Source organism: Capra hircus, chromosome 19 (assembly GCF_001704415.2).
Source record: "Capra hircus breed San Clemente chromosome 19, ASM170441v1, whole genome shotgun sequence".
Lineage (NCBI taxonomy): Eukaryota > Metazoa > Chordata > Mammalia > Artiodactyla > Bovidae > Capra > Capra hircus.
The window spans coordinates 24,216,902-24,237,865 of record NC_030826.1 but is presented as its reverse complement, the minus strand read 5'-3'; the positions used below and the strand labels follow the sequence as shown (position 1 = coordinate 24,237,865).

Here is a 20,964-nt window from a genome sequence, read left to right as displayed (position 1 = left end):
CAACCTGTGCAACTGTACATGGTAGTCCCACCAGAGCTCACAGTCTAAGCGGGAACAGAAGTCAGGGATAAGCGTAGGTGTCCAGGACTGGGGGCTTCCTAGAAGGCTTGGAAGGGGTCAAGGTGCTCCTTCTTTTGGGAAGGCTTCTTGAGGAGCTGGTATTTAGGACGACTGTTCTGCAGGAAAAGGAGGTGAAAGCCACCACAAATGGAAGTGACAGCTTGTGCCAAGGCCTAAAGGAGGAAGGAGACCTGAGGCTATTCAGGGCTGCACCTTTACCACCAAAATGCGGTCTGGGTCAGAGCCCAGTTCTGAGCCCACCTTTGTGTGGGAGCAGAGAATACGGTGCTGGGCCCAGGGCTGGGGCTCGGGCTGGGCAGGGTCTGGGAAAGAGGCAAGGTTGCTGAGCAGGCAGCCTAATCTGGGGACTCAGATTTAAGCTCGCAGAGCTGAGCTGCATGCAGCCTTCCTCAACCTCACCCTAAACTGGCCCCCTCACCTGCTGCCTGGACGGTCATTCAATCATCACTCAACAAATATTTACCAAGCCCCTGCTCTGTACCATATTCCAGGCGCCTTAAATAATACAGCAAACAAGATAGATAAGATCCTTGGGGAACTTATCATCTCGGGGGAGAGAGAGATAATAAACAGTAAAAAAGCGAACAGGATGCCATCAAACAGGACAAGTTCTGGGAAGGGAGTGAATGGGCTGATAAAAAGCAGAGAAACTGGGTTGTGATGTGAGGCTGGTTGGAGAAAGCATTTGTGACAGTTAAGCAAGGCCAAGGAATGAGAATGGGCCAGGTTTGGGGAGAGTAGGGGACAGCAAGGCAGAAGGCCCAAGCCAGCAAAGAGCTGGGGGCAGCCTAGGAACAGCAGCCAGCCAGTGTGGAGCTAGAGCTTGAGGAGCAAAGGAGCCGGAGGGGAGTCTCAGGGTTGGGGAAGGTGCTAGATGGTGCAAGGCCCTGTCGGCTGCAGCAAGGGGTATGGACAGACTCTCTTTCTAAGGGCATGGGAGATTGCTGATGTAGGGGAGTGATGTGGTGTAATTTATAAGACTGAATTTAAAAAAAGAAATAACAGTTAGGAGGCTATTACTACACATCAGGCGAGATGACGGTGGCAAGGGAAACAGAGAGAAGAGACGTTTTCTAGATATAATTGGGAGGAAAAACCAGTAGGGTTTACTGATGCATTTGATGGAGGATATGAGTGAAAAAATGAAGCAAGGTGCCTCCTAGGCCTCGGACTCCAGAACGTGGTGGTCAGGGGTGACATGCATCCGTGGCGGGGAGACGGAAAGGTTCAGTTCAGGCGCAGGAGGACAAGACCATAGTCCTGTTTTGGACATTCTAAATTTGAGAGATCTGTTAGACTTTGGGCAGTAGGTTATTTATTACTTTCCTAGGGCTGCTATAACAAAGTCACCACAAACGTGGGACTTTCCTGGTGCTCCAGTGGTTAAGAATCCACCTTGCAGTGCAGGGGACAAGAGTTAAATCCCTGATCAGGGAACTAAGATCCCACATGCTGTGGGGCAACTAAACCTGTGTGCGGCGTCTACTGAGTCTGCAAGCCACGGCTAGTGAGTCCATGTTCAGCAACAAAAGATCCCGCATATAGCAACTAAGACCCGACACAGCCAAAATAAACATGTTAAAAATTCACAACAAACTTAAGTGGCTTAGAACAGTACACATTTGTACAGAAACCACAGTTCAGTGGTTAAGACTCTGCCTCTCCAATGCAGGGGGCACAGCTTTGACCCCTGGTCAGGGAACTAAGATCCCATGTGCCCTGTGGCCGAAAAGAGAAAAAAAAAAAAATTATGATCTTAAAGTTTTGAAGGTCAGCGTCCTTCACGGGTCTTACTGAACTAAAATCAAGGAGTTAGCAGGGCCTTGTTCCTTTAGGGCCTCAAGAGGAGAATCTATCTGTACCCTCACTTATTTTAGCTTCGAGGGACTGCCTGCATCCCTTGGCTTGTGGCCCCCTCCTCCATCTTTAAGGCCAGCAGCGCCTCCCTCTGACAAGGACCCTTGTGGTTACACTGATGTGCATGCTTAGTCGCCCAGTCATGTACGATTCTTTGCGATGCTTTGGACTGTAGCCCACCAGTCTCCTCTGTCCATGGGATTTTTCAGGCAAAAGTACCGGAGTGGACTGCCATTTTCCTCCCTAGGGGATCTTTATGACTCTCAGATTGAACCTCAGTCTCCTGTGTCTCCTGCACTGCAGGCAGATTCTTTACCTGCTGAGCCATCGGGAAAGCCTGATTACATTGGGCCTACTCACATAATCCAGGATAAACTCCCTGTCACAAGAGCCTTAACTTAATCACACCTACAAAGTGCCGTTTGCCATAAAAAGTAGCTTATTTGTGGGTTCTGGGGATTAGGACATGGACTTCTCTGGGAGTGGAAGGGTCATTATTCTATTTTCTATAGCTATGCCGATCAGTGTGTGGTGAGGAATACAGGGACCCACCCAGCCCAGGTGACATTTAGAAGTCAGACAGCAAAGGAACAAGCCAAGGATTCGGAGAAGGAATAGTGAGGGAGGTCAGGGGAAATCCAGAAGAAAGTGGTTCAAGGGGGAGATGGGCCCTTAAGTCCAGGGCTGCTGAGAGGTTGAGGAAGACGAGGACAGAAAAGGTGTCCCTTGGACTTGGCAATGTGGGGACCACCACTGACCTTGACAGGAGTCCTATTGGGGTAGAAGTCAGCTTGGGATAAGCTGGGGAGGGCACACACACAGTATAGATTTTATTGTTATCCTGTCAACCTGAAAGATAAAGTGAATATCTTTCATAACTTCCTAACATGTCAAGTAACAAGAGGAAGTGGCAACGCAACCTTGTTTCTGGACCCCAGCCCCCCGTAGCTCATCATGACCTGTATAAGCGTGTGGTTCCCTTTCATAAAGCCCTCTGTGGCTTCGCATTGCCCTTGGTGTAAAACCCTGGACTTGCTTCCCTGTTACCCTTCCCCAGTGGCCCCTACTCACAGCCCTTATGACAGAGAGACCTCCCTGTTGTGGGGCAGCTCTTAATCTCCCTGGGTGGCATGGACTCTGAGAATATTTAGGCTGACACTGTCTCTGTGTCTCTCTGGGCTCTGGGTGGAGGGCAGAGTTTGCCATCTGGAATCACGTCTCCTGAGGCTGCCTTAACCTCCAGGCCGAGGTGCCCAGAACCTCCAGTTTTGACCAGCCCCTGGGAGAGGGGCACTAGAATGCTCTTCTCAGGAAGCATGGTCACTGAAGCCAGGTGAGGGCAGACCGCACTCCCCCCCAGCAGCCACTAGGAAGCCAGCACTGCCTGCAACAGAAACAACTGCGCTGCTGGTGGCTTCCTGGTGCCCCACCACCACCACCATCAAAGAGCAGAGAGTCTTTATTTACCACCAATATCACCCCATGTCTGTCAGGTGGGCCAGCAGGCAGAGAGGGGAGGTATTTAGCCATTGCCTGCTAGAAACCATGTCAAGGTTAAAGCCTGTGCCTCCCTTGAAATGCAGATCCACTGTCCTGGGCTGGGAGCCTGCCTGCCTGTCTTGGTCTGGTCTTTTCCATCATTTTGCAAATGGGGAGTCTGTGGGTCTCTGGACGGAAGGACTGAGCCTGGACAGTGGGGAGGAGACAGGGGATCATTGACAAGCTCGACTGTTTTGCTCAGGCTCCTGGTCACCAGCCCCAGAACCAGCCAAACAGCAAAGCCCCTGCATCAGTGTTCTCTCATCCAGGATGAGCTCCACTGCCAGCCAGTAGGTAAGTCAGCCCCACTCCAAGGAATGCTCCCAGGACCTCCTTTCTAGGAATCCCACTCATCCAAGCCAATCATTCCAGCCCCGGCCCCACCTAATCTGGTCCCTCCACCACAGACTCTGCCACAACAAGCCTTCCACCCTGGTGCCCGATCCCATCCCTACCCAACCCTAACCCATAACCCATCTTTCCAGACCCAATTCTAACAATGAGAATGAAATCCAAAATGTATGGAGTGTTCACCATGTCGCCTGACACTCTGTTACGTACTTCGTGTACTTTTAATTCTCAAAACCACAGCCTTTTACAGAAGAGGAAGCTACAGTTCAGAGAAGGCTTCTGGCTTCCAGTATGACTAACATCACATATCTGGGCAGTACCAAAGATGTGAACCCAGCTCCACTTGATTCCAAAACCCAACCTACCCCAACTCATTGCACCTCAGTGGGACCCAACCCTTCCCCCTCCCATCTCACTGTGGCCATCCTGTTGTCCAGCATGTTGTTGTTCAGTTGCTAAATCGTGTCCGACTCTTTGCAGCCCCATGGACTGCAGCATGCCAGGCTTCCCTGTCCCTCACCATCCCCCAGAGCTTGTTCAAACTCATGTTCATTGAGTTGGTGATGCCATCCAACCATCTCATCCTCTTTTGTCCCTTTCTCCTTCCACCTTCAATCTTTCCCAGCATCAGGGTCTTTCCCAACGCATGGGGCCTGCCATATATTAAGTGCTCAATAATGTTGTTTGAATGAACAAAGGAATGGACCTCATTCACTCATTGACCAAACACTCCCCATCCAACCCAGTCCAGCTGAAGGCCCATCTTTGCTGATGACCGCTCAGCCGTGTTGGGTGGAGTCCTAGACTATGTGGGAGGCCCTGTGTTCAACAGCCTCCATCTCTGCCTCAGAAGGGAACATGGTCCAGCATGGTGGCTGAGTGATCCTGTGACTCAAATATGAGAGTCCACAGTGGGGAGGGAGGGGAAGGAGCTACACTTCTGCCCCTGGGGTTGTGGGGCAATAAGATTCCCCAGGGACGGGACCTGGAGAGGGGAGGGTTCATCGGACTCTTCGGCCAGTCCCTCAGCCTCTTGCCCTCCTCCCCCGTGCTGCAGACACACGCCAGCTGCTGCTTCTCTACCTGCCTGCCCACCAGCCCAGGGGCCCCTGAGGACCAGCAGGAGGTCTCAGTGTTTCTGTCACGGGCCAAGCATAGAGCAGACATCATGGGGCACGTGTTGAATGAGACTGAAGGAGCCTGGGGGAGAGGCTTGTCCTGGAAGGCTCCTCTATCCAGCTTCTAGAGGTTGCTCTGAGTGGCCAGCTGGTCCTCATGGGGCCTTGACCAAGACGGCCCTGTGGCCTCAGCCTTGGCTCCTGGGTTGCCTCCTAGCATCCCTCCCCCCTTACCTGGGCTTCACTGTTTCAGAGCATGTCCCCATCCCAAAGGGGAGGTACCAGGGTGTGACGGCTGTCCGGAACCACCACGGTGTTTTGGTGAGTGTGTGCGGCATAGGGGATGGAGGGCCTTGGGGAGCTGGTGTGGTTGACCCCTGTGGATACTAGTCCTGGCTGGTGTGTCATTCTCAGGGCTGAGCCCAGCTCTATCATTGACCAACCCCAGGGCTGATGGCGGCTATGACCTGGGTACACTGTGTGACCCAGCACACAGACGCTGGCACCGACTCATCCTGCCCCCGGGGAGGGGTGAACAGGCTGTCCTGCGCCCTGCCTGGCTGGGGCTCTGGGCGCCGGCACGGGGGTGCGGGTGCGGCCCGGGTCAGGGGTGACTCTGGCTTTCCCCTTCCTTGTTCCCCTGTTCTACCAGGTCTGTGTTCAAGTGCCAACCCGGCAGCCCCACAGCCTCAGCTCAGAGCTCACAGGCAACTGCAGCCTGCTGACCCCTGACCTCCGCCCCTGGGCCCAGGTCTACTTCTCCAACCTTGGTAAGGACTGGGCCTGCACTGGCCTTGGACAGCTCCAGGGGCTCTCCTGGGGTCTGCAAGAAGAGGTACCAGCCTGCGGTAGATGTGGAGGGACACAGGGGCCTGGAGGGGGCAGGCTAGCCTTTGCCCCCCCTGAAGGGAACCAGGGAAAGCTAAGTGAGGGCTGGCCTGGAGGTGAACCAGGAAGCCATCTGACTCTGAGCTCTTCCGTGTGGACTTTTTAAAGAAAAATTTCTGGATCCCGACGCCCCTGTGGATGCTGGAGCCTGCCACAGGGACAAAAAAGGCAGCACAGAGAACACAGTCAGGAGGCGACGGGATTTGGCGGTGGCAGAGGAGGAAGAAGAGGAGGAGGCAGCTGGTGAGAAGAGGCAGATCTGGGCTCTCCCAGAGGTTGTCAGAGCTGACCCCTAGGCTGGTGACCTCTAGGGGTGAGGTGTGCCTTTTCCAAGAGGTGGGGAGCCGTGGCTGCATTCTGCAGGCTTGACCAGCTCTGTCTCCCCCAGGGACGGGACCTGGAGAGGGGAGGGGAGCAGGGGTGCTGGGAGAAACTCATACAGCATCAGAGCCTGAGTAGGTTCTGGCTGTCTCTGCCTCTGAGACAAAGGCTTCACTCTTGGGAGTGGCATTTGAGTCCCCCCTGAACTGAGCCTTCAGGGCTTGACCGGGCGGGTACCCTTCAGAGCAGGGAGAGCTGCCCTCACTCCAAGCGCCACACCCACTCCTAACCTGCTGCCCATCTTGGCCCAGGCACCGAGATCGCCATCGTCCTGGATGGCTCAGGAAGCATTGATCCCCCAGACTTCCAGAAAGCCAAAGACTTCATCTACGACATGATGGAGAACTTTTATAAGAAGTGCTTTGAGGTGGGCTTCCCTTAGAGCTGGATTCACACAACTTGTGGGTCGTCTACCACCACTGTGAACAAACTGCTTCAAAACATCCACCAAGGATCCGTTCTCCTTCTGTGGGTCAGCAATTTAGTTTGGGCTGAGCTGGGTGGTTCTTCTGCTGTTATTACCTGGAGTTAATTCCTGCAGATGTAGACACCTGCTTGACTGGCCCCTAAATTGCCTTCACTTTTCTGGGCCATGTGTCTCCAGCAGCCCAGTCCAACTCTTTCATGGCAAGCGCTTCCCAGTCCTCTGATTGCATCACATTTGCTGAGGTCCATGGGCCAAAGCAAGTCACCACAGCCTATCCTGGAGTCAGTGTGGAAGAGGGGGCTACACAGGGAAGTAGATTCGGGAGAAGCCCATGATTCACCAGGAGCCATTGCTATCACACCTTTCTCCACTCCTGCTGGCTTAGAGGTTGCCCTCTGCCTGAGCATCTCCTCCTGCCCAGAGACTAGGAGGAATGAGTGGATTTTTCCACTTCTTCCAGGGGGAGCCATCTAAGCGGTAGGGGTGGCCTTGAGCAGCTCTGCCAAACTCCTCCCCTCTTGGCCCCTGCCCTGCAGTGCAGATTTGCCGTGGTGCAATATGGGGAAGTCATCCAGACCGAGCTTGACCTTCTGGACAGCCAAGACATTAGAGCCTCCTTGGACAGAGTGAAGAACATCAGTCAAGTGGGAAAAATCACCAAGACTGCCTCTGCCATGCAGCACGTCCTGTGAGTTATCTGTAGACCCACTGGCTGCCAGCCTGGGACCCTGCCCAGAGGCTCTGAGACATCCTGCTTGGAGAAGGTGGCTGGACAGACTACGTAGAGGGCTGGGTCAGGGTTCAGGCTCTTCCTTGGCTAAAAGGGGACTGTGAGGTCTTCCAATCCAGCCTTGGCTGATGGATGACACCCCAGGACAGTCCTCCAAAAATTCTTCCAGAGACTACTCCTGTGAGCAGCAGTAGGGCACCGTGCTTACCAGAGGAGTGAGTGGGCAGGCTCCCTGGCTTCAATCCCAGCTCCAGTTTGCACTCGTGAGACTTTGGGCAAGCTGTTTAACTTCTTTGGGCTTCAACTGCCTCACATTAAAATTGAGAATCATAGAGAATTCCCTGGTGGTCCAGTGATTAGGATTCTGCACTTTCACCGCTGAAGTCCAGGTTCAATCCCTGTTTGGGGAACTAAGATCCTACAAGCTGCAAGGGGTGGCCAAATAATAATAATAATTGTACTTGCCTTATAGGATTTTTGAGGATAAATGGGTTAAGATATGTTCAGTGCTAGGTTTTCTCTGCTGGTTCAGTGGTTAAGACTGTGCACTTCCAATGCAGAGAGCATAGGTTCGATCTCTAGTTGGGGAACTAAGATCCCACAGGGTGCAACCAAAAAAAAATATTTATGGTTCTTACCACAGTGGCTGGCGCATACGTGCTATGTAAATCTTAGCCACTGTAATTAACATCATTATTAGTTTGACATACACACAAGGAATAGACTCCAGTGCTGTCCTCTGGTGTCACCTGTCTGTTGGGGGCAGGTGAGGGGTAAGAACACCTGCGCTGTGGTCTTACCTCCTGCACCTGTGCTGCTGTGTACCCAGGGACATCACCACCCCTCTTTGGGGCTCCGTCCTCCTAGGAGGGCTCCTTAATCTTTGATCCTAAAACAAGCCAGTGAATAAAACCTCTCCAGGGCTCAGTCAACCGTCTGGCAAAGTTCTCTCTCCCTTTTCCCCTCCCCGACTTAGAGATAACATCTTCACACCAAACCAAGGCTCAAGAGCAAAGGCATCCAAGGTCATGGTGGTGCTCACCGATGGGGAAATCTTCCAGGACCCCCTCAACCTCACGACTGTCATCAATTCCCCAAAGATGCGTGGTGTTGAGCGCTTTGCCATTGGGGTAAGAGCCAGGACCTGGGGGTACCTCATGACTCTGTACAGCCTGAGGCAGTGAGGAGTCAGGGTTCCTTGAGGGGCATCAGAAAGCAGCTTACCCAAACCCTGCTCCAGTCACAAACACCAACTTCTCTCAGCCCCTGTGTCCCATGCTCCCCACATCCCCAACCCCACTCAGGGTCTTCCCCCAGATGGCTCATTTCCCACTGGTGGTCACAGCTTACTCTCCCAGAAGTTATGGGGAGAGCACTGGATATCCTGGGAGCCCCCGGGAGGGAGAGTTCCTGGAGGAGCTGGTGCAGAGCCCAGTCTCAGAGGACAAGAGGAGCCACTGACCTAGTGCCCGGGGAAGGCTGGAAGGACTGCAGGCACAGGAAACAGCACGGGCGGGGGGGAGCCTGGTGTGTTCAGGAACATTCAGGTAGAGTGTATGGGGAAGCAAGGTACAGGGAAAGAAGGAAGCAGGTGACGGGGGGCCCTGAAGGCCAGACGGAGGGGCTCAGCTCTCTCCCTGGGCCTTGAGACCACTCACGGTGCTGGCCCACTGACCTGGGGCCTCTGCGCAGGTGGGAGAAGCATTTAATAAAAGTAAAGCGTACCATGAGCTGAAGCTGATCGCCTCGGACCCCGATGAGGATCATGCCTTCAAGGTGACCAACTACATGGCTCTGGATGGGCTGCTGAGCAAACTGCAGGAGAGCATCATTCGCATGGAAGGTGAGGCTCCAGGGCCCAGGCCGCCCTGTGGTGGCCCCCTCATTGTTCAGCAGGAGGCCCAAGGCCCGCCCTCCAGCCCCATCCCTGTCCTCCCTCCATGTGGCACTCTGGCAACTCCCTTCACCTCTCCAAGCCTCAGCTGTTCCATCTCTAAAAAGGCAACAAGTGACAGGGGGAAAGGTGGGGGGAAGGAACCGTTGGGAGTTTGGGATCGACGGGTACACACAGCTATATTTAAAATGGATAACCAACAAGGACCTATTTACTGTATAGCACATGGAACTCTCCTGAAAGTTATGTGGTAGCTGGATGGGAGGAGGGTTTGGGGGAGGAAAATGGATACTTGTATATGTATGGTTGAGTTCCTTCACTGTCCACCTGAAACTATCACAACGTTGTTAATCGGCCATACTCCAATATAAAATGAAAGTGTTAGTCGCTCAGTTGCGTCCGACTCTTTGTGACCCCATGGACTGTAGCCTGCCAGGCTCATCTGTCCTTGGAATTCTCCAGGCAAGAATACTGGAGTGGGTAGCCATTCCCTTCTCCAGGGGAATCTTCCTGACCCAAGGATTGAACCCAGGTCTCCTGCATTGCAGGTGGATTCTTTACCATCTGAGTCACCAGGGAAGCCCCCAATATAAAATAAAAAGTTTAAAAAATCAAAATAAAAAGGTAACAATAGTCTCAGCCATCCTCGGCACTCCCAAGTTCTGTGAAGCTCTGATGAGAAGCTCTTTCCCGTGCTGGAAGAAGGGTGACTGGGGAATGGTTCCTGCTCCCAGGAGCTCACAGATGAGGAAACTGAGGCCCAGGAAGAGGGAGGGAACAGCCCAGCCTACTTTGCCAGCAGCTGTTAAAGCAGGCCCCTCAATCTCCACCCTGACTTGGTTTTTCCCTTTGCCTCAACTCACAGTGGGCTCATTGGGCTTCTTGGCTTTCAGGCACAATTGGAGATGCCCTCCACTACCAGCTGGCACAGGTTGGGTTTAGCGCCCAGATCCTGGATAAGGTACGTGGCTGACTGAGCACCAGGCAAGCTCAGCACAGAGGAGGGGCCCCAGGGACTCCTAGGAACTCGGGGTCTCCCCTGCCCCAACCTGGCTTACAGGGTCCTCCTGTAGTGAGGCATCTAAAGGAGCCGTTCTAGGACAAAGGACTTACCCTAACCTGGGCCTGTGCACTTACCCTAACCTGGGCCTGTGTGGTCAAGGAGAGGGTGACCCAGTTTATAACAGGGAGTCATTCCGTCCTGTGTTCAAGGGTTAAGCTGCTCACTTAACACAGACTGGGAACCCCCAGGCCTGGGTGGGTTTGCCCACCAAGCCGCCTACTTCTCCCCATTGGAGGCCCTGTTCCCCACCGATGGGGGGGGATACAGGCCCTGAGGACACGGTCCACGAGTCTGGTGGGAGCATGGTTAGCATGTCGCTCAGCACACGTGGGCCTTGGGTGCCAGGTCCAGATGTGCAGCCTTGGGGGAGATAAGCCCCATTTTGCTGAGCCATACTTGTTTAATGTGGGCTTCCCAGGTGGCTCAGTGGTAAAGAATCTGCCTCCAATGCAGGAGACATGGGTTCAATCCCTGAGTTGGGAAGATCCCCTGGAATAGAAAGTGGTAGCCCACTTCAGTATTCTTGCCTGAGAAATACATGGACAGAGGAGCCTGGCGGGCTGCAGTCCATAGGATCACAGGAAGAGTCTGATGTGACTGAATACACACGCACGCCCTTTTCAAACATTCAATATCTGGGCCCCCCGGGTTGGATTTCTGTGCCAGAGGCTGCTGGTACTGGAGGGACAGCTGCCCTGGTGGAGTCCTGGGTACAAGGCCGGAACCCAGTGTTTGCCTCTCACCTTCCTCCAGCGTCTCTGGGCCGGTGGGCACTGATCTCCACCGGCTCCTCCCCCAGTCCCCTGCAAGGTTTGCTGTGCTGGCAGATAGGCCTTCAGTCAGGTTGGCTGGCCCTGAGTCCCTCCCGCTCAGATGGCCTCCAACCCTCCTCCCCTGCAGGGGCAGGTGCTGCTCGGAACCGTAGGGGCCTTTGATTGGTCCGGGGGCGCACTGCTCTATGACACACACAGCTGTAATGGCAGCTTCCTGAACCAGACAGCAGTGGACACCAAGTCTGCGCAGTATGGCTACCTGGGTGAGGGGCGGGGCCCGGAGGCTGCCTGGGTGAGGGGCGGGGCCCGGAGGCTACCTGGGTGGGGGCGGGGCCTGGAGGCTACCTGGGTGAGGGGTGGGGCCTGGAGGCTGCCTGGGTGAGGGGCGGGGCCTGGAGGTGCCTGGGTGGGGGCGGGGCCTGAGTAGGGACGAAGGCTGTGGTAGGATTCCTAGCTGGAGAGGGCCCTGGTTGTTCATGTGGACTGAGGGATGGACTCTGAGGCTGGTACCAAAGTGCCAGGTCCTGGGCCGCTGCCTAGGGAGGCGGGGCCTCTCCATTAGTAATAGTGATGAGTGACCCTGCACCCGGTCCTCAGCCTTCATATATTGCGTTTGTGATGAGCGTGGGTGGTGCATGTGTGTGGAGAGCGTTTTGAGTGAAGCTATATATGTGGTAATGTGTGTATATCAGTTCTGTGTGGCGGAGTACATGGGTAAGTGGGAGCCACCACTGATGCTTTTTAAGAGGATGAGATAGTGTCTCCAGTTTTTCCCCGCTGCCCAAGCTACTTGGAAGGCCTGACTGGGAAGGTGGAGGAGAAAAAGAATGGCCCAGTGGGAGGTCCTGATCACAATTCCACCCCCCCACCTGGCAGGTTACTCGGTGGCTGTGCTGCACAAGGCCCGTGGCCTCTCCTTTGTGGCGGGGGCCCCACGGCACAAGCAGCGGGGGGCTGTGTTTGAGCTCCAGAAGGTGGGCAGAGAGACCAACAACTTCATGCCAGTGCTGGAGGGCGAGCAGGTACCTGTTAGAAAAGGAACGCGCCCCCTCTCCCCCACCATTATTATAGATGGGGATCCAGAGACCCCAGAGGGAAAGGAGTGGGCTCCAGGGCACACAGAGGGTGGGGGACCGTGTCTGAACAGAACTCAGCCTTGGCCCCGGCTCTGTGTGCCTGAGTGCCAGCTGGTTTTCCCCATCGTGGGGGATCCAGTCGTTCACCCAGCCTCCTATGTTATTCTGGAGAACATACTGACCTGGTCTGACCCAAATCGGATGGTCCAGGAAGAACATGAGCAGGGGTCTAGCCTGGCCGAGGGGGCTGGTGGTGGTGGTGGCAGTGGGGGTGGGGGGTCCCTGGCACTCCCCGTGAGCTGCAATTCCCCTGGCCTGTAGCTGGGGTCCTATTTTGGCTCTGAGCTGTGCCCTGTGGATGTTGACATGGATGGCATCACAGACTTGCTGCTGGTGGCGGCCCCGTTTTACCACATTCAAGGAGAGGAGGGCAGAGTCTACATGTACCGTGTGAACAAGCAGGTTAGAGATCTCCGTCTTCACAAGGTGGCAGAGGCTGTGGCCACTCAGCCTGGGGCTGAGGTGACAGAGGCTGGAGGTGCCCCGGCCCCGCCTGGCACGGGAGGGCGGTGATGGGGAGCTCAGGGTGGATGGCAGCCTGGTGGGGCGGCTGCTCCCCGCCCCCTCTTTCTTACTTTCCCCACCCTACCATCTCATGTTGATGATGGTGAGATTCCACACAGCTGCACAGTTGACAAAGTATGTTTTATCTGTAATCTCATCTGTTTCTCACAGTAACTGTGGGAGGTGGCGTTACTCCCATTTTACAGATGAGGAAGCTGAGGCTCAGTGATGTTTGAGACTTTCCCCGGTTTACAGAGCCAGTGTGTGATGGAGCCAAGCCAAGAAGCCAGGCCTCCTGATCACCAGTGTAGTACCCCAACTGTGGGAGCGAGGGGTGCAGCTCTGGGTCCTGGACTGCAAGGCAGCAGGACCCCAGCTTCATCAGTCACTCACTATGTAAACTTGAGAAGGTCTCTTGCCTTTTCTGAGCCTCAGACTCCCGGCTGGAGAGTCAGAATCAATGAGTCTTTGAGCCTGCCTCCCGGAGTGACAGTGGGGCAGGACCTCACTGCCTCTTTGTCTTGAGGGCTGAGCTGCCTCTCTGCCTTACAGGATGGCTCCTTCTCCTTGGCACGCATGCTGAGTGGGCACCCCAGGCTAACTTATGCCCGATTTGGCTTTGCCATGGCAACAGTGGGGGATATCAGTCAGGATGAGCTCACAGACGTGGCCATTGGGGCCCCCTTGGAGGACTTTGAGGGAGACAATGGTGCAGGCTTCGGCAGTGTGTACATCTACAACGGACGCTCTACCAACCAGCTGGCTGACCTCTCTGCCAACCAGCCACAGGTGACCTCTTGCCTTTACTCTGGCACTTTTGATCTTCCCCAGGTATGAGGGCCTGAGACCCGAGCTAGCTCCAGTCCTAAGTGTCAGGCAGTTCCCAGGGGGTCGAGAGGGCCCCTGGGGGACAGAAGTCACTGGGAGGTTCTCACCTCCACATCCTTCCAGTGGGGCTAGAGGTTGTGGCAATATCCATCTTCTTTCCTGACCTATGACTGTCTCCTTCTTTGGCATTCTTGACCTTGGGCCTGCCCCAGATCCTCTTTCCTCTCTCTCTGTGTCCCTTCTCTGGCTCCTGTCCCCACACGGCCCCCCGCCCCACCCCACTGCATAACCCTCATCCCCCTGGACTCCATTGCCGAATTCCACACCATATCTTTCATGGGCACTGCCACCCACCTCCAGCTGCAGCTTCTCTCCAAGCTTCAGTCCTGTGTGTCCAGCTGCTCCTGCGCCCCTCCCCTGAATGGCCTCCATTATCTCACTCCCAGGATGCCCCACGGAAAGCACCCTCTTCCCTGCTACCTGCTGCTCCTCTGGGCCCCATCCCTCCACTGCTCACAGCAGAAACCTGGACTAATCATAGACCCCCAGCTCAGCCTGTCAGCCTCTGCGTCCTGAAGATCTTACCATCTTCCAAATCCAGCCCCTCCTATCCAGCCCCATCACTACACCCTGACTCCTACCTCATCTTCCACCCTGAGTCTGCAGTAAGGTTCTGAAGTGTAATTCTGTAGACACCCCCCAGCCCCAAATCAGGCCTCCTGGCGCCTTGTCTCCCCTTTCCCACTGCACTGACCCCTGGCTGTTTCCCCACCCCCCACCCTCCTTACCCTCTTGGTCAAGCCCCACCCCCCTTCAAGCCTCTGTTCAAATGCCATTTCTCCTGGGAGAACCTTACTTTTTCTTTCCAGTGCCTCAGTGTCCCTGGAGTGGACCAATCTGTTGACTGAATAAAACTGAAAGGAAACCCCTTCTCTCCCTGATATCCTGTGTTTCTCCCCGACATCCTGTGTTTCTCCCCCACAGAGGATCAGAGCCTCGGCTGTGGCCCCAGGACTCCAGTACTTCGGCACCTCGGTGGCCGGTGGCTTAGATTTCAATGGCGATGGCCTTGCTGACATCACCGTGGGTGCGCTGGGCCGGGCGGCTGTACTCCGGTAGGGGTCTGCCCTGCCTTCTGAGTAGCTTCACCCCTTTGCCCTACCCTAAATGACCCCAAGAAGACACCAGGCACTGATGGGAGGGAGGGAGTACGCTGTTTAAGAGCATCGGCTCCATCGAACTGGGTTTGAATCTAAGCTTGAACTTAAGTGTGTGCTTGGGCAGAATCTCTAAGTTCCAGTTTTCTCATCTATAAATGGGAATGACAATGCACCTACTTCACAGTAGCCCCTAGTCTCTATTACCTTATCCTATTTTATTTTTAACATACCTTTTCCTGCACAGAGGATTTTCCTATTTTTTCATGTTAATTTGATAGTTGTCTGTTTTCCTACTAGAGCAAGTCTTGTCTCTTTCTCTGTTATATTCTGAGGACTCAGAAGAGCACTTGGCGTATGAGAGATGTTCAGTAAATACTCACTGAATGAATGAAAGAGCCAGACACTGATCCAGAAGTCCTGTGGTCACTTCTCATGTTCCCCTTTGCTGTCTTACTTAGCTCAAGACCTGTGGTTCATCTGAAGGTGTCCATGAACTTCACTCCCAAGGCACTGCCCATTGGCTTCAGCAGCAGCGTGAATGTGTGTTTGTGTTTTGAAATCAACTCTGCAACCCTAGCTGCTGAATCAGGTAACAGGCAGCCTAGCTGACCTGTCCAGTGCTCTGGTCACTCTTTGTTGGCTTCAGTGGGGGAGGGGACAGAGAAAGAGGGCTGGGTAGGGGTGGGGTGTTATGAAATCTCTCTATTAGATTTTAGTTCCTTTGACCTGTTGTTGTTGTTCAGACGCTAAGTCGTATCCGACTCTTTTTGTCCCCATGGGCTGCAGCACACCAGGCTTCCCTGTCCTTCACCTTCTTCTAGAGTTTGCTCAGATTCATGTCCATTGAGTGGGTGATTCTATCTAATCATCTTATCCACTGCTGCCCCCTTCTTCTCCTGCCCTCAATCTTTCCTGGCATCAGGGTCTTTTCCAATGAGTCAGTCCTTCACATCAGGTGGCCAAAGTATTGGTGCTTCAGCTTCAGTGTCAGTCTTTCCAATGAATATTCAGGGTTGATTTCCTTTAGGATTGACTGGTTTGATCTCCTTGCAGTCCAAGGGACTCTCAAGAGTCTCTTCCAACACTACATTTTGAAAGTATCAGTTCTTTGGTGTTCCTTTGACTTTAGGTTCAGTTCAATGGGAACCGCCCCAGAAAAGGGTGACCTGTTGTTAAGTCCACATTCTGAAGGAGTCTTTCTGACCCTCTTGGGAAGAGGGGCATTGGATCCTGTCCTCGGGTTGAAGGGTTGGGTTTCTGAAAGAAGACTTGGAAAAAGGCAGGCCCTTCTCCATCTCCAGCTGCTATGCCCACGCCAGTGTGTATAGGTGCCTCTCCTCTTTCTCTCTGATTACATCTTCTCCCCTTCCCTCCCTCTGCCTTCTCCCTAGTGTAGGGGGATTGGATAATCTGCTGGAGGCCTGGCTTCCCTTCCCACCCCCTTGGCTGGTGCTGGTTGGGAGAGCTTCTGGAAGGCAGAGGGTAGGCATGACTTTCACAGCCCAGGTACTTCCTGCCAACCCAAGAGGTCTCCTCCAGCACAAACCCTCAGCAACAGTCCCCAGGGCTTTGTCTCTCAGTCACCATCCCCGAGAAGTCGCTCTACTTCCTGCAGGTCAGAAAGTGCGCTCCCAGGCGGCCTGGCTTTACCACAGGAGTCCAGGATCAAGTCTGGTTATTAGAGAAGGGCAGCCCTGTCATTTCCAGCTGTACAGGCTGGAAGGTTTGGGCCACAGAGCCTGAACTGCATCTGATGGGTGGTCACGTGACACTGGGCAGGTGTCCTTCACTCTCCGTGCCTGGTATTTTGTTTTGTTCAATATTTATTTATTTTATATATTTTTGCTGTGCTGGGTCTTCATTGCCATGTGGGTTTTCTCTAGTTGCAGCGAGTGGGGGCTATTCTCTAGTTGTGGTGTGCGGCCTTCTCATTGTGGTGGCTTCTCCTGTTGCAGAGCCCAGGCTTCAGGGCACTCAGACTTGGCTCAGTAGTTGCACCACACAGGCTTAGCTGCTCCCCAGCACGCGGGATCTTTCTGGACCAGGGACTGAACCCCTGTCTCCCGCACTGGCAGGCGGATTCCCTACCACTGAGCCACTAGGGTAGCTGGGGCCCCTGGTTTCTTCTCTGCAGTTAGGGAGTTGGCCCAGGTAATCCACGAGGTTCTTCCAGCTCTGCTGGCCTCAGGTTTTACTGTATGCTCTCTCTCTCTCCCCCTTCCTTGAACTTTTCCTCCTCAATATTTTCCCCCTCAATCCCAGCCTCCTCTCTAAAAGCCCTCTTCCCATAGGGAAGACTGACTTAGCCCTGGGGATGTTCTGCCCCAGGTTTGGGTCTCGGGCACGGAGGGACCCTAACCAGGGGACAGAAGACATGAGAAAAGTAACTTTGAAACGAAGAAACTCGGGGATGTGCCTGTGTGGGGGAAACCACTCAGGAGGGGCTCATGGGAGGGCCCTCGGTCTGGAGTTTGACCTCCGTGGCTCAATCAGAAAGATCTGATCTTCATTCCCAGGCCTTGGTGAGACCTCTCTGAACTTCACGTTGGACGTGGATGTGATGAAGCAGAGGAAACGGCTGCAGCATTCAGACAAGAGGATGGATCAGAGCTCCCTTAGGGAGTGGGGCAGGGGGCCCCGTCTCTGTGAGTCCTTCTTGCTCATCCCTACAGATGGACATGTGAGTGGAGGAGTTTCCAAGAGTCCAGAGGGGTCTGTCTTTTTTTTTTTTTTAAGGTTGCTTTGTTTCATTGTTTTTTTTTTTTTTTAATTTTTGTTTTATACTGGAGTATAGCTGGCTAACAGGGGTTTCTCAGGTAGCACAGTACTAAAGAATCCGCCTGCTAGTGCAGGAGATGCAGGAGATGTGGGTTCCAGCCCTGGGTCTTCGGAAAGATCTGGAGAAGGAAGCGGCAACCCACTCCAGTATTCTTGCTGGAGAATCCCAGGGACAGAGGAGCCTGGGAGCTAGAGTTCACGGTGTCGCACAGAGCCGGACGTGACTGAGCGTGCACACATAGTTGATTACCAGTGTTGTTTAGTTTCAGGTGTGTAGCAAAATGATTCCGTTATACATACACACGTATCTGTTCTTTTTCAAGTTCTTTTCCCATTTAGATTATTACAGAATATTAAGCAGAGTTCCCTGTGCTGTGCTATACAGTAGGTCCTTGTTGGTTATCTATTTTATTTTATTTTGGCCGTGCCATGTGGCATGTGGGATCTTAGTTCCCTGACCAGGGATCGAACCTGTGTCCCTTGCAGTGAAAGCTGGGAGTCTTAACCACTGGACTGCCAGGGAAGTTCCCAGAGGGGGTCTGTATTGTTGAGAAAAGAACTGAGGTGCATGGAGTGAAGTACAGGGGTCCACACACACAAATGAGGCAACTAAAACAATCATAATAGGTAAAGAATCACATGATGGTGTGGGAGATGGGGGTTATGGTACCAGAAAACCAAGTTAAAGCAATCTACAGAGATTGAACACTAAGTAAATCTCTGAGTTTCCTAGAAACTGGACAAAAAGGGAAATCCTCTAATTGCTGCCATTTTTCTTGGTAATACACTGGAAATAACAGAGCTCCCTCCCCCACCTGATAACAACAGTGGGGCAGAAGGCCCTTATGTGAGACGACATTAGAAAACCTGAGTGAGGCAAAGTAGAAATAGAAAGACAAAAGTTGTCATTTACAAAAGTTTACTTCTGACAAAGGTACCTAGAAACATGAAAAAAATGTATTTGTCAGGACTCCGAGTCTGCCAGCACCCCAAACTGTGGACCTCAAAGGGTCATGTATTCCAATAAACGCATAAATTATGCTTTAGACTACACATCTGTTCCAACATCTGTTTGGTTGTTAAATGGATTAAGACTTCTAGTAAGTCTGTGACTTCCCTAAAGATAAGCATAGCTACCTTTTCCAGCCAAGATGCTTGCTCACCTGTTCTCAAGTGTTCAAAGCTCCCACCTGGCAAAAAGTCTCAATAAACAAAGAGAATGGCAAGTGGCATCCCAGGCCATCTCCTGGTCTTCAGAGTTCTTTTGTTCATTTGTTTTGGCTGTCCCCCCACCAGGGACTGAACCCATGACCCTTGTATTGGAGGCACGGAGTCTTAACCACGGGACCTCCAGGGAAGTTCTGGTCTACAGTTTTTATTTTTCTAATATGTCCTCTGGAGAAGGCAATGGCACCCCACTCCAGTACTCTTGCCTGGGAAATGCCATGGACGAAGGAGCCTGGTAAGGCTGCAGTCCATGGGGTCGTGAAGAGTTGGTCACAACTGAGTGACTTCACTTTGACTTTTCACTTTCATGCATTGGAGAAGGAAATGGCAACCCACTCCATTCTTGCCTAGAGAATCCCAGGGATGGAGGAGCCGTCTATGGGATCGCACAGAGTCGGACACAACTGAAGCGACTTAGCAGCAGCAATATGTCCTCTGTGCCGCTTCAAGAAAGATCTTTGTAAACAGAGCTGAGACCACAACTCTTCCTCTTCTTGGCTCCCCTTTGTCCTCTAAGTCCAAGCTGGCATTTAACTCCTGCTGGCCAGAACCCCTCTGTAACTGAGGTAGGAACCAGAAGGAGTTAGGAGGCCTAAGGCCGTGGCAGATCAAGGGAGGTTTTCCCAATGCTCTTGGCAGCCTGGCTTACTTGGAAGAGGCTTAGGACTCCTAGCTTAACCCCTTTCATTCTTTAATATTGTGACCACATCAAAGTTAAAAGTATTCTTTTTGTCATCTTCTCCCCCACATCCAACTCCAACCTCACATTCCTTGGAGACTGTGCAGCTGTGTCAGGAGGACTGCTTCTCCAACATCACTGTCAAGGTCAGCTACCACCTCCAGTCCCCTGAGGGCCGGATGGACCAACCCCAACCAATCCTGGACTTCTATGCTGAGCCCTTCGCCATCTTCCAGGTGACTTGGCTAGGACCAGACTCTCCCAGGTGCTACCCCTGTAAAAGTCCCTGCTCCCTTATCTTCAAAGAATATTAAAGTTGGGAGGGTCTTCAGACAACGTTTAGGACCCTCCCTGCACAGATGGGGATAATAGAGTTCCTAAGATGGTGTTAATTTGCCCAGGACCTCACTGGTGGGTAATACAGGTCTCCAAATGACTCCCAAGGCTGGTTCTTTTCTGTTCACAAAAGGTGCCTGCTACACATTTAATGAAGCATATGGATACTTGGCACAGGTCTCTGATAATGGTGTGGCGGAAGGCCTGTGTGGGGACTGGACTGGAGCTCACCTGCCCTGTACACAGAAAGCCATGCTGGGGCTAGTTCTCTTTGTAATTAATAAGTATATTATATGAGATGCTTTGAGATTACATTTGCGTGTGCTTAGTCACTCAGTCGTGTCCTACGCTTCGTGACCCCATGGACTGTAGCCTGCCAGGTGCCTCTGTCCATGGAGGTTTTCAGATAAGAATGCTGGAGGGGGTTGCCATGCCCTCCTCCAGGGGATCTTTCTGACCCAGGGATCAGGAACCTGCATCTCCTGTGCCTTCTGTATTACAGGCAGATTCTTTACCTGCTGACCCATGATGTATCCTGTTTAACATCCATTCAGGATTCTTATCTTAATCAATAATTACTTTGACGCTTTGGGAAAGAGATTAAAAAAAAAACTATCCCACTGAGGAAACGGGTGAGGGGCAATTATTCGGTGTCTAGGCACAGAGATGGGCTTCCCAGGCGGCGCAGTGCCGAAGAATCTGCTTGCCAGCGCAAGAGATGCAGGAGATGGGGGTTCAGTCCCTGGGTCGGGAAGACCCCCTGGAGAAGGAAATAGCACCCCACTCTGGTATTCTTGCTGGAGAATCCCATGGACAGGGGAGCCTGGCAGGCTTCAGGCCATGAGGCCGCATGGTCGGGCACCACTGAGCAGCAGCGGCAGCAAGCACATAGATTTTTCCAGAGAATGAGCTCTAGCTGGGAGCTCAGGATGTTTTAATCCTGCTGAAAGAGAACAAGCTGCTTGGCTATATTAAAAGCAAAACAAACAAACAAACAAAAGCCCTCAATTGTTGACCCAGTCAGACAGAGCCCCCAGCTCTGACTTCTGCATTCTGCATCCCCCTTCTCTGGGCAGTGGAAGAATTCCTTTCTTGCTCTGGGCTCTCACTGTAGCTCCAATCATGGAGACAGTCCTTGCACAAAGCTACTGTGATGGTCACTGGCTGCTGGGAAGATAAATGCAGTGATTCCCTAGGTAGGGAGCTGGCTGTGT

The 20,964-nt window shown here is 53.1% G+C and overlaps 1 protein-coding gene across 2 annotated transcripts in view; it reads left to right on the top strand.

The window, feature by feature from the left end:
• Positions 1-20,964, top strand: part of ITGAE (integrin subunit alpha E) — a 60,457-nt gene that overhangs the window by 20,782 nt on the left and 18,711 nt on the right. For both annotated transcript variants that reach the window (XM_013972207.2, XM_013972206.2), the window contains exons 3-19: positions 3,680-3,771; positions 5,200-5,267; positions 5,599-5,716; positions 5,943-6,077; positions 6,467-6,582; positions 7,179-7,330; positions 8,349-8,502; positions 9,065-9,215; positions 10,160-10,227; positions 11,230-11,365; positions 11,979-12,124; positions 12,500-12,640; positions 13,295-13,531; positions 14,555-14,685; positions 15,189-15,319; positions 17,247-17,410; positions 19,522-19,650. In XM_013972207.2, coding sequence (XP_013827661.2) covers positions 3,680-3,771; positions 5,200-5,267; positions 5,599-5,716; positions 5,943-6,077; positions 6,467-6,582; positions 7,179-7,330; positions 8,349-8,502; positions 9,065-9,215; positions 10,160-10,227; positions 11,230-11,365; positions 11,979-12,124; positions 12,500-12,640; positions 13,295-13,531; positions 14,555-14,685; positions 15,189-15,319; positions 17,247-17,410; positions 19,522-19,650 — 2,269 coding nt within the window. The remainder of the gene's footprint in view (positions 1-3,679; positions 3,772-5,199; positions 5,268-5,598; positions 5,717-5,942; positions 6,078-6,466; positions 6,583-7,178; positions 7,331-8,348; positions 8,503-9,064; positions 9,216-10,159; positions 10,228-11,229; positions 11,366-11,978; positions 12,125-12,499; positions 12,641-13,294; positions 13,532-14,554; positions 14,686-15,188; positions 15,320-17,246; positions 17,411-19,521; positions 19,651-20,964) is intronic.